The sequence below is a fragment of the Amyelois transitella genome, chromosome 4 (assembly GCF_032362555.1).
Source record: "Amyelois transitella isolate CPQ chromosome 4, ilAmyTran1.1, whole genome shotgun sequence".
Taxonomy (NCBI): Eukaryota; Metazoa; Arthropoda; class Insecta; order Lepidoptera; family Pyralidae; genus Amyelois; species Amyelois transitella.
This window is the reverse complement of record NC_083507.1, coordinates 1213162-1229463: the sequence shown is the minus strand read 5'-3', so window position 1 is coordinate 1229463 and position 16302 is coordinate 1213162. Positions and strand designations below refer to the sequence as shown.

The 16302-nt window shown below is 38.3% G+C and overlaps 1 protein-coding gene across 1 annotated transcript in view; it reads left to right on the top strand.

Annotated features, from left to right (window-relative positions):
* Positions 1–16302, top strand: part of LOC106132947 (innexin inx1) — a 49084-nt gene that overhangs the window by 12484 nt on the left and 20298 nt on the right. The window contains exons 2-4 of the mRNA XM_013332521.2: positions 1521–1854; positions 4071–4178; positions 9689–9844. Coding sequence (XP_013187975.1) covers positions 1606–1854; positions 4071–4178; positions 9689–9844 — 513 coding nt within the window. The 5' untranslated portion in view covers positions 1521–1605. The remainder of the gene's footprint in view (positions 1–1520; positions 1855–4070; positions 4179–9688; positions 9845–16302) is intronic.

Sequence of the window (16302 nt, the reverse complement as noted above, 5' to 3'; positions counted from 1 at the left end):
ATGCAAAGGAAATGCACTGATTAGCACTTCGTGTGTAGAGGACGGCCTATTTAAACTCAGGTGCACTGTAAAAACAAATATTACAATAATGGGTTATTGACCGTAATGTTTACACGATATGGATAAAGAAATTCAATTTGTTTTATTTGTTTACTCACCTGTTTAAATTTTATGGGTTGTGTTATGAAAGAAGACACATGCGTACATATAATCACGTCTATATGCCCTGTGGGGAAAACAGAGACAACAGTCTTAAAAAGACTGATAGGCCACGTTCAGCTATTTGGATTTATGATAGAATTGAGATTCAAATATTGACAGGTTGCTAGCTCATCGCCTACAATCCCAAGTTTATGAGCCTTTCCCTTAGTCGCCTCTTACGACATCCACGGGAAACTAAAGAATAGATAGACGATTGGCGCAGTAGGTACGTATAAAATAAAATACAAAGCATAAATATAACTAAACCTAATATAAACACATACAACATTGAAACGTACTAGGATTTTCTCCTCAATGGCGACTTGCTTGGAAAGAAAATCAATTTGGACCTGAGTTTTTTCATCGCTCAAACAAAATATTATGATAACATAATAAGTAGGTATATGGCCGCGGGCGTCATGCGATGCTCGGGTTGTTGCGGACGTCACGGCCCTCGTGTCCGGTGACTGGTGGCAGAATGCACCGGACAATCGACTCCTTAGTGTCAATAGCACTGGCTGCGGTTATTTTACGAGGAAATAACGTAGCGGTTTGGTTATGAAACTCCAAATTAAATAATTATGAAAATTATATTAACATTGTCACTAAGTTGTAAGTCGTGAAACATATATTTTGTTTTACCTGAGAATACACATTTTGTTTAATCTGAGATTTGAGAGCTTGCTACGTAGGTACCTATTGGTTATCGTTATAAGTAACTAGAGGCCGCCCGCGACTTCGTCCGCATGGAAACCCTATCAATCTCGCGGGAACTCCGGGATAAAAAGTAGCCTATATGTTCATTCTGGGTATTCAGCTACCTACATACAAAATTTCATCGTAATCGGTTCAGTAGTTTTTGCGTGAAAGAGTAACATCCATACTGACGTCCTGACATACTTTTGCATTTATAATATTAGTAGGATATGGTGCAACTAACACTTAATAACAATTTCTATAGTGTGAAATTTTTAAAGTACTCATTTTTTATCTGATCCACAGAAATCTAAATAACACAGGTATTAAACGCGCACGCGCAGACTTCCTTTATTTTATCACGGTTTAGTACCTGTATTATTTATAAATAGTATAACACGACGCGAAAATTTAGAATGAAATATTTAGATTTTCGTGATTATATTCTTGTACTTTAACTACAAAAACTACATTTGATTACTTTACCATATTAAAAACAATAAGAGCATCAAATGTCCGCATCTTCAAATAGATTATTTCGAAACACAACCTTGTTATATTCCATCACAATGATGAGATCCAAAAAGTTCCCAAACGATTAACCAAACTCAATTTTGTTTCAGAACATCAACATTCCCGTGGCATCTCGAAGCAAGACTGATAGACATTAAGACTCATTCCTAATGTATAAATGAAAACACGACCAACATGTTTAAGCTCTTAGGAGGACTGAGCGTCTACTTCAAATACCAGCCCATCAGGATAGACAATGCGGTGTTCAGATTGCACAATGTGTTCACAACAGTTCTTCTGCTGACGTGTTCTATGATAATAACAGCGACTCAGTATGTTGGACAGCCTATACAGTGCATCGTCAGCGGTCTGCCGGTGCATGTGGTGAACACTTTCTGCTGGATCACCTCGACTTTCGCGATGCCCGATGCTTTTAATAGAGAGGTGAGTTTTTTATTTATTTATTTATTTACTTTCTTACATCTACCATTACACGTGCCGTGTGGTTCCCGGCACCAATACAAATGAAATACATACATACATACATATAATCACGTCTATATCCCTTGCGGGGTAGACAGAGCTAACAGTCTCGAAAAGATTGATAAGCTACGTTCAGCTGTTTGGCTTTAAGATAGAATTGAGATTCAAATAGAGACAGGTTGCTAGCCCATCGCCTAAAAGAAGAATCCCAAATTTATAAGCCTACCCCTCAGTCGCCTTTTACGACATCCATGAGAGCGAGATGGTGTGGTGCTATTCTTTTTCTATTGGTGCCGGGAACCACACGGCCATAGTTTTTTATCGCGCGATAAAAACTGCGTCGCGCGTGCTGCGTGAGCCGGTAAATACGAGTAACCATCGGTGTACTATGAAGTGGACAAGATAAATCAAAACAATGAATGCCGCTTTTGTGTTCTGTGACTTCGAAGGGTCTAATATTGATGCCAAAGGTCAAGATGCGCCTGCCGTACAAAGGAACTCTCCTATTAGCCAGCAGCTACCACCAGTGGTATATTGTCCGCCGGTTCGCAAATTGCATATCATTTGCTGTATACCTACTGGTCGGGGTCAATTGGACTGAATTGGCTCGTGGTCGGTCAATCGGTTTCCATTAAATACTTAGAATAACAGGTACTTACAGGCTCCAATACAAAAAAGAATAGGACCACTCCATATGATTTCCATGGATGTCGTAAAAGGCGACTAAGGGATAGGCTTTGAAACTTTTGATTCTTTTTTTTGGGCTAGCAACCTGTCTGGAGCCCAAAAAAAAGAATCCCAAATTTGAAAGCCTATCCCTTAATCGCCTATTACGACATCCATGGGAAAGAGATGGAGTAGTCCTATTTTTTTTGTATTGGTGCCGGTAACCACACGTCGACAGGTAAAATTGTGATGTAAAATATGTTTTTTACCTTTAATTGTCAAACTTAAGAAACGTCTCGTCTGTGATATATACAATAGAAGATAAGTTTGTCGTTAAATACTTACGTCACAAAATCCTATTGCTAACACAATATAACAATATGTCCATAAATAATCCGTAAGGAAAACGGATAACTGTTAATTTGTTATTACAAATAACGAGACATCGCCAGTCGTTGACCCAGAAAATTGTAATGGTAACGATTTGTTTAGTAAGGGTCCTGTCTGATTTGAGTTTGTCGGTCAAATTTCTAAAAAACTAGATGAAACTAGGCGGTACTTGCGGCTACAGTGTAGATTGAATTAAGACCTGATGAAGAAGTAACACCGGCGAACCCCGGACTCCGTTTCGGAAAGCTGCCAATTGTGATAATATACTAGGAGGATGAAAATTAAGTTATACATCCCATTAGTGCTGAAACCGGCAAGAATTAGACCTTAAATATATATACATATATATCGTCACGTCTATATAGACTGCTAGCTCTGTCTACCCCGCAAGGGATATCCCTTGCGGGGTAGACAGAGCCAACAGTCTTGATCTTGAAAAACTGAAAGGTCACGTTCAGCTGTTTCGCTTAAAAAGACAGTGACAGGTTGCTAGCCAATCGCCTAAATGAAGTACTTACACCTATCCCTTAGTCGCCTTTTACGATATTCGTGGGAAAGAGATGGTGTGATCCTATTTTTTTTATATTTGCGCCGGGAACCAAACGGCAGATTAAATATAAAAAGAGGGATACACTCTAAGCATCGGTGTAATCATAATAGCGTCTCTTGAAGTCTTGACACTTAGATGACACCTAACTTTAAAATTTTGTCAATCAAATCCTAGTTCTTAGAATGTTCATTTCTATACGTTTATATATCTAAGTCATGAAAATTTAATGGTGTCTCTGACTTCATGCCTTATTCATGTTTATGTATCCGACATTTCGAAAGAGTTATTTTAGAAGTAAAAAACAATTTGATGTCTTGTATAAATGATTGTGAAATCGAGGCGTAGTCCAGAAATAGGAATGATTTATACACATACATACATATATAGAGTCAAATCTATATCCCTTTCGGGATAGACAGAATCTCAATTCTATCTTAAAGCCAAATAGCTGAACGTGGCCTATCAGTCTTTTCAAGACTGTTGGCCCTGTCTACCCCGCAAGGGATATAGACGTGATTATGTGTGTGTGTGTGTGTATGTGTGTATATATTGATAATTGAATGTTTTCCAGGTCGGCAAAGAAGTGGCCCACCCCGGCATAGCGAACGAATATGACAGTGCGCAAGAGAAGAAGTATTACACTTACTATCAGTGGGTGTGTTTCGTGCTGTTCTTCCAGGTATTGATTTTTGCCTTTATATCTACTGCATCAACCTTTAGAAATGGGAATACATACATACATATAACCACGTCTATATCCCTTGCGGGGTAGACAGAGCCAACAGTCTTGTAAAGACTGATAGGCCACGTTCAGCTATTTGGCTTTAAGATAGAATTGAGATTCAAACAGTGAGAAGTTGCTAGTCTAAGGTATAGGCTGACAAACTTGGGTTTCTTTTTTAGGCGATGGGCTAGCAGCCTGTCACTATTTGAATCTCAATTCTATCATTAGGCCAAATAGCTGAACGTGGCCATTCAGTCTTTTCAAGACTGTTGGCTCTGTCTGCCCCGCAAGGGACATAGACGTGACCATATGTATGTATGTATATATTAACAGTCACATTCACGTGAAATTTACATAATGCCTTCCCACAATATATGTGATTTGCGTAATTTACCAGCCTTGGCATGTAAGTTTTGTCTTATAGAACTATCTCACGTACGCAACTATCATATTTTTTATGGTTTTTATAATAAGCGAATATCCTTGCAAAAAGTTTTACCTGTTTAAGACTTTTAAAGTCTGCAATTTATAGTGGCAAGTGGAAAGATTTAGTCTCTGTCTATCCCCTCGTGATAGAGGCGTCATTTTAGGTAGGTATGCAAGTTTCCCTTTAATACGTATTAAACGTATGAACAGAGCGTGCAAAATATAATTCAAACTGCTTCCTTTCAGAAACCGGATAAAAATATGACTTCTTTTTTTTTGACAAATTACACTGATTGAGTTAGCCTCGAAGTAAGTTCGAAACTTCTGTTAAGAGATAGTGACTCAACGATACTATATTTTATAATAAAAACATCCAAGACCCAGGGCAATCAGAAAAAGTTCTATTCTCATGATGCCCTTGCCAGGATTCGAACCCGGGACCTCCGGTGTCACAGACAAGCGTACTACCGCTGCGCCACAGAGGCCGACAAACTTGTATGATGGGAGAACAGTTATTAGCCAAAATACTCGTTCCGTCATGCTAACTCCCGTTACATGCCCTATCTCGAAATGTCAATGATCATTATGCGTACGCGCAGCCAATTACGTAATTCGTACTTGCGAGATGATTATGTGGTATGTTGTATTCTTCAATAGTACAGGTATAAATTGTTAGTTACTATGTTTTGTCTACATCGGCTTAGTGACTATTGTTTCTTTTTTATTTGTTTGTTTGTTTGTAAATTTTACTTTAAACTTAATTGTACATAACAAATTTTATAGTAGTACATAAAAATACATTAAAAATACTAGAGCACAAGTGCGGACTTATCCTTGTGAGGGATATCTTTCAGTCAACCAGGTAATTCAAAGAAACATATCAAGTTAAGGGATATTAGCTACAGCTAGGTACGGTCGCGTTCATAATTGCAGTCATAGTTCGCAAAACTTTATAGCTTGCAGTCACCGCTGTCACTCACACATTCACACAAATAACACAATAAACAACAAGCGGTTAAGCGTTGGGTAACGCGCCATCAAGAAGAGGGTAGTGTAAAAAGTCGACCGCTCAGCGACCGTCGTCCGCTAATCAACACAGCGACACGCCACACAGCGGAGATCCATGGTGGAACAGTACGAAAATAATGGCTTCATACCGACCAGAACATTTGCGGAACAGTTCGACACATCAGTGGTTACTGTTCGTCGAGTTTGCACCGTGAGGGACTATTCCACAGACAGCCAGCAAGAAAGCCGTATTTATCCGAAATAAATAAGCAAAAACATTTAGAATTTGCTCGGCAGTATTTGGATTTTGACTGGAACACGGCGATATTTACGGACAAAAAGTTCGTTTACGTCATCGCAACACGGTAGGCTTCATTTATGGCGAAGAAATGCAACTCGGTATGAAGAAAAAAATATTGTGCCAAATGTGGAGTCTGGACGCATATCTGTAAATATGTGGGGCTGGATGAGTGCTGCTGGACCTGGGGAACAGGTGTAGATAGCAGGATGCGCTACAGCTGCTCATTATGTGCAAGTGCTGCAAGAAACCATGTTACCAACTGTGCGGTGTATTTATCCGATTGATGATATGCAATATCATTTGTGCAAGACAACTACCCTGTGTATCGAGTCCATATAGTGCGTGAAAGGTTCTGCCAGTTTATATTAAAACTACTACTTAGATAGTATTTTAAGGACAGCTTCAATATCTTTTCTTTATGAAAACGAATAATTAAGCTGTAACCTTAATAACAGGAGATAGGTAAATTAGTGTAATATGCTGTATGTATACCTTTATTATAATCAGCAATATGTAAACAAAACTATAGGTAAACTGTTTCAATAAAATTTACTAATTTTAATTATTGAGTGTTTTATTTTGCTCCCTCTTGTTTAATATTTCTTGCTGATTTCCGTGTTTGAAGATACGGGTATCGTAATTCTTAGATATCAGTTAGTTAGTTAGTCAGTCAGTTACTTAGTTCAAATGGCACCTTGAAACATTAAAAATTGTCAGTAACAATATATATTTTTTTTAATAGACAGAAATTCCTTGAATAACTTCGGAATCCGCTAGTAACTAGAACAAGCGAGTGTGAGCAAGCGAGATTATCTAATATATCTTAGATCTCACTTGCACAAACGAAGTAATAAAATTGCTACCCAATAACTTTCAAAGGAACCACTACCTATGTTAGGGTCGTGTGCAGACAAACTTTCAACTTTATTGAAATGACATAAGTCTGGCAGTCGCAGGCTTCCCTCTATAGGCAAATGTTATGCAAATAATGAGAGACGACGATATCTCGATCGACAATTATCGGGCCCAGTTCGGACATCGTTGATTACCCTCTCTTTCTGTTTTGTTATGTTATATGTCATAGAATAATAAACTATTTTACTTAGTAATCATTGGTATTAAAGACCGTATTCATTTGAAGGAATATTTATTCTTTTTAAATATGCATGTGTGTGTTTACCTAGTGGAACCACAGTGCACGCTATTTTAACCCGTAAGAATTTTAAAACTATGACTGCAGATATGAACGCGATCGTACAATGGCAAAAAAAAAATATAAAAAAAGTAAAAATAAATAAAATAAAATAAAAATTAAATAAATAACTGTAGTAAGGTTTGTTTACATTTCGTAATTTTTTATCCGGTAAAAAGTAATTGTTTTGAATGTGGTTCATTAACTTGAATCGTGATTGTTCTATTAGCTAAATCTATAACTACACATACATACATATATCAAATTTTATCATTATACCGGCTAACAGGTGGTCAGACAACCTCATTAAAAACGATTTAAGTTATTACTATTTCCTTCCATATTTTTGCCTAACATTGAATCTTATTGTACACATACATATGGTCACGTCTATATCCCTGACGGGTAGACAGAGCCAACAGTCTTGAAAAGACTGAATGGCCACGTTCAGCTTTTTGGCTTAATGATAGAATTGAGATTCAAATAGTGACAGGTTGCTAGCCCATCGCCTAAAAGAGGAATCCCAAGTTTATAAGCCCATCCCTTTGTCGCCCCTCACGACATCCATGGGAAAGAGATGGACTGGTCCTATTCTTTTTTGTAATGGTGCCGGGAACCACACGGCGAATCTTGTTGTCTTGTTGTCATTCCGTTAAATTCGGGTCAAGTGTCGCTTATAACGGCACCGCTTGGCGTGAACACGTTTGGGTGATGTGACCTAGTAAATTCAGACGAGTCTGCCCAACGTTCGGTCATTGGTTAGCATAGAGGTGTTATTTATCTATAGACCGCGTTCTTGGCTTAAGCGCACGTCAACATAAATACACTAGCTTGTGCCCGCGACTTCGACCGCGTGGAATAGTTATTTTGGACATCATTGAAGCCCTCAAGGATGAATAATTTTCCCCGTTTTTCTCACATTTTCCATTATTTCTTCGCTCCTAATAGTTGCAGCGTGATGTTATATAGCCTGAAACCTTCCTCGATAAATGGTCTATTCGACGCGAAAAGAATTTTTCAATTCGAACCAGTAGATCCTGACATTAGCGCGTTCAAACAAACAAACAAACAAACTCTTCAGCTTTATAATATTAGTATAGATACCTACACATACAAATAATCACGTCTTTACGTCACGGGGTAGACGGAGTCAGCAGACTTGCAAACACTGAAAGGACACGTTCAGCTGTTTGGCTTAATGATAGAATTGAAATTTGATTTCAAAAAGAAGAACATTTTTATATGTATTTTTGTAATGTTGTTGTTATTGTCAAAAGTACCCGAAACCGCCGAGCTTGCATGAAGAGAGTTATGAATGTGGATGAAGCGAAGGAAGTATGCAGAGATCGTGGCAAGTGGAAAGAGGTAGTCTCTGCCTACCCCTTCGGGAAAGAGGCGTGATTTTATGTATGTATTGTATGTATGTAATGTTGTTTAAACAAATAGATCGACTTGCACATCGCATGATTTGATTATTAGTATTTATCACACTACGCAGCACGAGGGGCCAGCAACCGAATTCATCACCAGAGTCCAAGTTCGATGTCCGAGTCGATCTATTTGTTTAACATACATACATATAATCACGTCTATATCCCTTGCGGGGTAGACAGAGCCTACAGTCTTGTAAAGACTGATAGGCCACGTTCAGCTATTTGGCTTTAAGATAGGATTGAGATTCAAATAGTGACAGGTTGCTAGCCCATCGCGTAAAAGAAGAATCCCAAGTTTATAAGCCTACCCCTTAGTCGGCTTGTACGACATCCATGGGAAAGAGATGGAGTGGTCCTATTCTTTTTTGTATTGGTGCCGGGAACCACACGGCACTGCCGGTACCCACGCGGCACTATTTGTTTAAAACGTAAAATATTTTTAGTATTGGCATGATAATAACTTATGTAATAACTTAAGGCCGAAGGTCCTTTAAGTAAATACTAAGTAGAGACGTGTGGTTCGCGGCACCAATAGAAAAAAAGAATATGACCACTCCATCTCTCTCCCATGGATGTCGTAAAAGGCGCCTAAGTGCTAGGCTTACAAACTTGGGATTCTTCTTTTAGGCGATGGGCTGGCAACCTGTCACTATTTGAATCTCAATTCTATCTTGAAGCCGAATAGCTGAACGTGGCCTATCAGTCTTTGCAGGACTGTTGGCTCTGTCTACCCCGCAAGGGATATAGACGTGATAATATATATGTATATTTGTTTATTCTTATTTACATACATACATACATAAAATCACGCCTCTTTCCCGGAGGGGTAGGCAGAGACTACCTCTTTCCACTTGCTACGATCTCTGCATGTTTCTTTCGCTTCATCCACATTCATAACTCTCTTCATGCAAGCTCGGCGGTTTCGGGTACTTTTGACCTGACCCTTTACCAGGACGTCCTTAATTTGACCAACATACGTTCGTCTAGGTCTTCCCACTCCGACCTTTCCCTCCACACTCTCCTTGTATATCTGCTTAGTCAACCTGTTTTCATTCATCCATTAAAGAATTATTATTCTTATTACCACGATGTTTTATTCCCACAGGCAATAATGTGCTACACGCCGAAGTTCCTTTGGGATGCGTTCGAGGGCGGCCTGCTTCGCACCATCGTCATGGGGCTGAACATAGGCGTGTGCCATCAGGAGGAGAAGGAGAAGAAGAAGGACGTCATCATTGGATACCTCCTGAGGCACGAGCGGGTGAGTTTGTTTGAATCGTAATTGTAAATTCAATTTTGTAGTTGGTAATTTGGTTTTTAGGTAGGTAGTCTCTGCCTACCACTACGGGAAAGAGGCGTGATTTTATGTATGTATGTATGCAAATTCGAACTTTTAATTCATTATTGGTTGGGACGTTTTAATGTTACTTAATAATTGTCATGTCTTTTGGTCTAACAATTACAAGGAACCACACGGCACCAATAAAAGTAAAAGAATAGGACGACTCCATCTCGTTCCATGAATGTTGTAAAAGGCGAATAAGGGATAGGCTTATAAACTTGGGATTCTTCTTTTAGGCGACGCGCTAGCAACCTGTCACTGTGAGAATCTCAATTCTAACATTGTTACGAACTCCTTAGAGTGTTCCGAACTCCTTTGTAAAGGACAAACATTTTGTAATTTAAAATAATAAAAATAAATGACAGTCTGTTTTGAGCGTGCATCATCTTTTCTTTACCAGCGCGAATATTTTATTATTTTCAGCATATTTCCTATAAACATTAAGCCAAATAGCTCAATGTGGCCTATCAGTCTTTTTAAGACTGTTGGCTCTGTCTACCCCGCAAGGGATATGGACGTGACCATATGTATGTATGTATGTAACTTTAGTGTCGCTTCTAAAGCGTAAGTGCAGAAGAAACGGAAGATTCCCATTGATATTACATTCAATTTTACACGCGTACCGACGAACAGCATTTTAAAATCACACGCCGTTCACCTATTTGTTATTCACTGCCAATGGCGGTCTTGGATCCTCTGGGAATCGGGTCCTTTGCATGCCATGTCGTGCCTGTTTTGTATAATATGAGTTCCATGGTATATGTAATGCATTGACCGTGGCATTGTGGGTTGATTCTCCTGTTTGTGAAACCATGCTTGGATGGAGAAAGTTATTAGTGGATGTTAAGAAAGAGATGTTGATGATGTGAAAATTTGGCCTAACAGTTGAACGTGGCCTGTCAGTCTTTAAAGACTGCTGGCTCTGTCTACCCCGTAAGGGATATAGACGTGATTGTATGTATGTATGAAAAATTGATGTATACATTTAACAAACAAGAGAATTTGAGTGTTAATTTGATTTAGCGGATTTTTTGAAGAGAATATATCATTAAATTTGACGTTCAACAAAAAATTTTTTGGCTTTGAACTTATGTACAACTTCTTATTTATTTTTTAGCACGACCGCCTTTTAATTTACAAATTACACCTTAACGTTGGAACGTTATACTATGTTTTTATTTTCTGGTATATTCTATAATTTGACATTTACCTACTTGTTAACCTAAGTATGACGGTGTAATTGAGTTTTTCATTGTTCGTGCGATGTTTTATCAAAAACGGCCATTTGTACCAATAAACGCATTGTCACGATCACGATTGATTACTTTAATTCGATGTTAAAACTCACGCTATGGAGCAGGAACGGAATGACTCAGAAAAAAGTAGTTGACAAGTCGAACGTTCGTCGCAAATCACGACCGTTGCTCGAGGGAAACGTGTACGTGACGGGGCTCACGAAGGACCAAAATATTTTTGAAATGAGAATCGCGTTTTTTTATTGGCCGTCGTGTTTGTTTGACACGTATGCTTTTGAGGGCTAATATTTTGTTTGTTGAAACCTGATTGTACTTGTTTTGCAAAATGAAACTTTAGTGAGTATTTTCACAGAAGTTGATATCTTAGATTGAGAAATTACATGTTGACCTCTCGAGGTGCGCCTCAAAAACCTGACTCACTCAATTTAGGATCATGGTTATAGCATGATCCTGAATTGGGTGAGTCAAGGTTCTGCACGAAGCGACAGTCCTCCTCAACCTGACCAACTCTCACCTCCACAACCTGCCCAAGAAACTAACCCATATTGGATCGTGGTTACACATCCAGTTACCTAAATGTGCAGGTGTTAATGTATGGGTTAGTTACCTATACATACATAAAATCAAGCCTTTTTCCCGGAGGGGTAGGAAGAGACTATGTCTTTCCACTTGTCACAATCTCTGCATACTTCCTTCGCTTCATCCACATTCATAACTCTCTTCATGCAAGCATGGTGGTTTCGGGTACCCTTTACTCAGAAAAGGGTATTTGGTACATTGCCATGGTAGGATTTGAACCTGTGCTACCTTTTGTTATTTTAAAATCTCACTTATCACTCATGACTCTAATATATTTATTAATTAGGTTGAGCGTAACTACGTACCTGCATAATCTTGCGCAATTAACCCATCCACATTCCTGGCGACATTTTTCCGAGTAACATCGATTATGATAATTAGCTGCCTCATTATAAGTTGCTAATCGTTTGCCACCTTCAACACGAAGCGATGGGATGTAGTTATCAATAGAATGAATATATACCGCGATACCTTGTTGATAATAAATCTAGTGCCGTGTGGTTCCTGGCTCCAAAAGCTGCCTTATCCTAAGAGTGGAGTGCTCACAGATTCTACAATTATATTGCACCAAAACTTTACAATAAAAGTTACAAACGCCTTTAAAGATTCCTCTATAACTGGCTAAAAAATATATGGCATTTGATGAGACTGAAGAATTATTTAATGTAGTAATTTGATAGATGTAAAATAATCATAGTAAAACTAGCGCCACACTCACACACACACACTCACATTTCACTTTGTTTTTTTCCTTTCGTTCACGGTATGAAAATAATGTAATGACAATCGGAAGAAGCCTGACTCCCACACCACAGGGAGACCTTCAATGGGGGGGCAACACAACTAACTGTTGAACACTCTGAGTTCACAAATGTTAGTTGTGTTGGCCCCCCAAATCACATTATTTATCGTTACATTATCGTTCGTTACTATATTATACGAATAAACGATATTGTATGTATAATAGAAAATAGGACGACTCCATCTCTTTCCCATGGATGTCGTAAAAGGTCACCACAAGAAAACACTGATTAAGTTCAATGTCAACAACATGACAAAAACAGAAATTGCTCTATTTATAGTGTCGCGTGTCACTGTATTTAACTAGGACTAACGTTAATACTTACATACATACCTAAAATCACGCCTCTTTCCCGGAGGGGTAGGCAGAGACTAATCTTTCCACTTGCCACAATCTCTGCATACTTCCTTCGCTTCATCCACATTCATAACTCTCTTCATACAAGCTCGGCGGTTTCGGGTACTTTTGACCTGACCCTTTACCACTTTACTTTCGTTAAAACTTAATTGTTGTATTTACACGTAAAGAGCTATTTTTAACTAAAAACCACATAGAATATTCTTATAAATAAATAAATATATACGGGACAAATAACACAGATTGACTTAGCCTCGAAGTAAGTTCGAGACTTGTGTTACGAGATACTAACTCAACGATACTATATTTTATAATAAATACTTATATAGATAAACATCCAAGACCCAGGCCAATCAGAAAAAGTTCTATTCTCATCATGCCCTGGCCGGGATTCGAACCCGGGACCTCCGGAGTCACAGACAAGTGTACTACCGTTGCGCCACAGAGGCCGTTTCGTATGTATACATCATCTCACGCACATTCTCTTTTTATACATAACATTATTTGAATCAGCCAAAAAAAATTATTATTCCTTGCTAAGAAGCAAAAGACATCAACGAGTACCATACAATTTTATTATTGTAATATTTTACATACATACATATAGCCGTGTGGTTCCCGGCAACAATACAAAAAAGAATAGGACCACTCCATCTCTTTCCCATGAATGTCGTAAAGGCGACTAAGGGCTTATGTAATAGCGATCTTTTTTTTTAAGGCGATGGGCTAGCAACCTGTCACTATTTGGATCTCAATTCCATTATTAAACCGAGCAGCTGAATGTGGTCATTCAGTCTTTTCGGGACTAGGCTCTGTCTACCCCGAAAGGGATATAGACGTGACTTTATGTATGTATGTATATATCGTTACGTCTATATCATTGCCACGATCTCTACGCATACTTCCTTCGCGTCATCCACATTCATAACTCTCTTCATGCAAGCTCGGCGGTTTCGGGTACTCTACTCTCTCTAGGTTTCGGGTACTCTACTCTCTCTCTCTCTCTATCTATCTATATTGTAACCAGGGTCTTAGTTCACTCATTATATGCCATTCAGACTTCTTTTGTTACCAAGTTACGTGGAAGTATTCGTATCACATACCACAGTCGTGTTTGTGTGTATTAATGGCCGTTTTTGCCATACGATCGCTTATTGTTCAAAGATGTAGCTCCAATGTCGAGCTAGGGAATTTTATTTGGTCATTTTGATAAGCTACACTTGGCAGCCTGAGGCTTCTGTGTTGTAATTTTGATCAAATAACGTAGATCTGCCAAATAATACTCTACCTTAAAAAAAAAGAAACGTTCTTGGATAACCCTTAAAGTTCATTCATTACATTTGTGCTTAGATCTTAAGCATTTGTGGTAAAAATGTTTGCGTTAAAAGGAATTGATTGATTATTATAATTGATGTTAATATCAAGAAGTAGAATGTGCCGTGTGGTTCCCAGCACCAATAGAAAAAAGAATAGGACCACTCCATCTCTTTTCCAAGGATGTCGCAAAAGGCGACTAAGGGAAAGGCTTATAAACTGGGGATTCTTTTTTTAGGCGACGGGCTATCAACCTGTCACTTTATATGAATCTCAATTCTATGATTAAGCCGAACAGCTGAGCGTGCCCTATCAAGACTGTTGGACTTTGCCGCAAGGGAAATAGACGTGACTAAATGTATGTATGTATTGTATAAATACCGTCAATGACAGTCGCACCTAGAACCTATAGCACCTCTCTCTTCAGACGTTATTTCTTAACTTTCCGTTCCAATAGAATTGGCCCACGTTATTGCCCTTAGCGATTACAACATTACAAAAAAAAAAATGACAAGACACCATAGATCGTGATGTCTGTCTCTTTATAGCGACATCGGATTTTTTACCAGTTTCTCTTAAGGTCAACGGCCAATGAGCGTTCGTTGCTCGCCACTTGTTACGCAATGCCGTGGTCGAGGTTCCTGGTACAGTCGCCGTGAAAAGCCTTCATCGTTTTGGTTTTTTTTTTTTGTTCTTTGTTATATTTTTCCGTGTATCTCCGAAACTTACCGTCATAAAGCCATCCCGCTGATCGAGGCATTTCAGTGTTATCAAGACTGTGTTGGCTTTATCTATCCCATTAGGGATAATAATAAATAACAAAAACAAAATGGTCGTAAGACCTATAAAATTCATTGGAGTCTAGGCTCTTTGTCAATATAGCGGTTTTCAAAAATTGCCAATTTTAGTATTTTTTCGATCCGGTTCCTATAATTCCACAGGAGCCTGTCCATAAATGTGACCCCTAGACTCTAAATTCATTTAAAAAAAAATTATATGGGATATTTTAACATCACTTAATAATTGGCATATCTTTTGGTTCCACAAAGTTGGTTGACGTCAACTAAATTACTTAAAACTAAGTTAAGTGCCGCTTCCGAATTGTCAGTGCAGAAGAAGCGGTAACAAATTGCATTGAAGCATTTTCAGTAATAACGTCAACTTCACAATTATCCAAACTTATAATAGAAATGTGAAAGAGATAATACATTTTTATGATTAATTGATTTAATCGAAATTTAAACAATAGAATGATAGAGGAAAAAAAAATTATTAGTAATAATTTTTGTCCAAATTGAAACAGACTTCACTCGCCCTGCTCGCTCGATCAGCTTTAGAATTTGAAAACTTTCGAACACTTTACCATTCGACTGTACCATTCGCTTGTAAGTACTTATAACGTTAGACCCCACTTGGTCTACGGGGTATTGATACAGTTTTTGCGTTTAACAACTTCAAACTTACTATTCCGGTTTCAGAGTTACATGAAGCTGGTAAAGCTTCCCACAATAAAAGCGGTATTCTATAAGATTAATCTATCGCGGTCGGATTGTGGCCTCTTTTTATGGCGTTGATGGGTTGATGCCTTGTCGTTCGTGACAGTTGGCTCTGTCTACCTTGTAAGGGATATAGAGGTGATATTATGTATAGGATACATAGTATTAATATTCAGCTTCTTTGAACCCTAGGGCAAAGGTTGACTGGAAGAGATTGCATTAGCGATAAGTCCGCCTTTGTACCATCTCTGTCTGTTTTGTATATTTTACTCTTTATGGTGCAATAAAGAGTTTTATCTATCTATCTATCTATAATTGATTGAAATATAAGCTCTTTACGTTATAAAATTTCAATCTGTTCGGGGTAGCGATGGCCAAAAGTTAATAAAATAAATTGTACATAATCTATCAACTGAACCGCGTTGTTTTTCTCAATCTCTTGTTGTATTACTAGCTGTGACCGCGAGTTCGTCCGCGTGGAATATTTATTTTGGGTATCTCTCTGGAAGCCCTCAAGGATGAATTATCTTCCCCGGTTTTTTTCACATTTTCCATCATTTCTTTGCTCCTTAT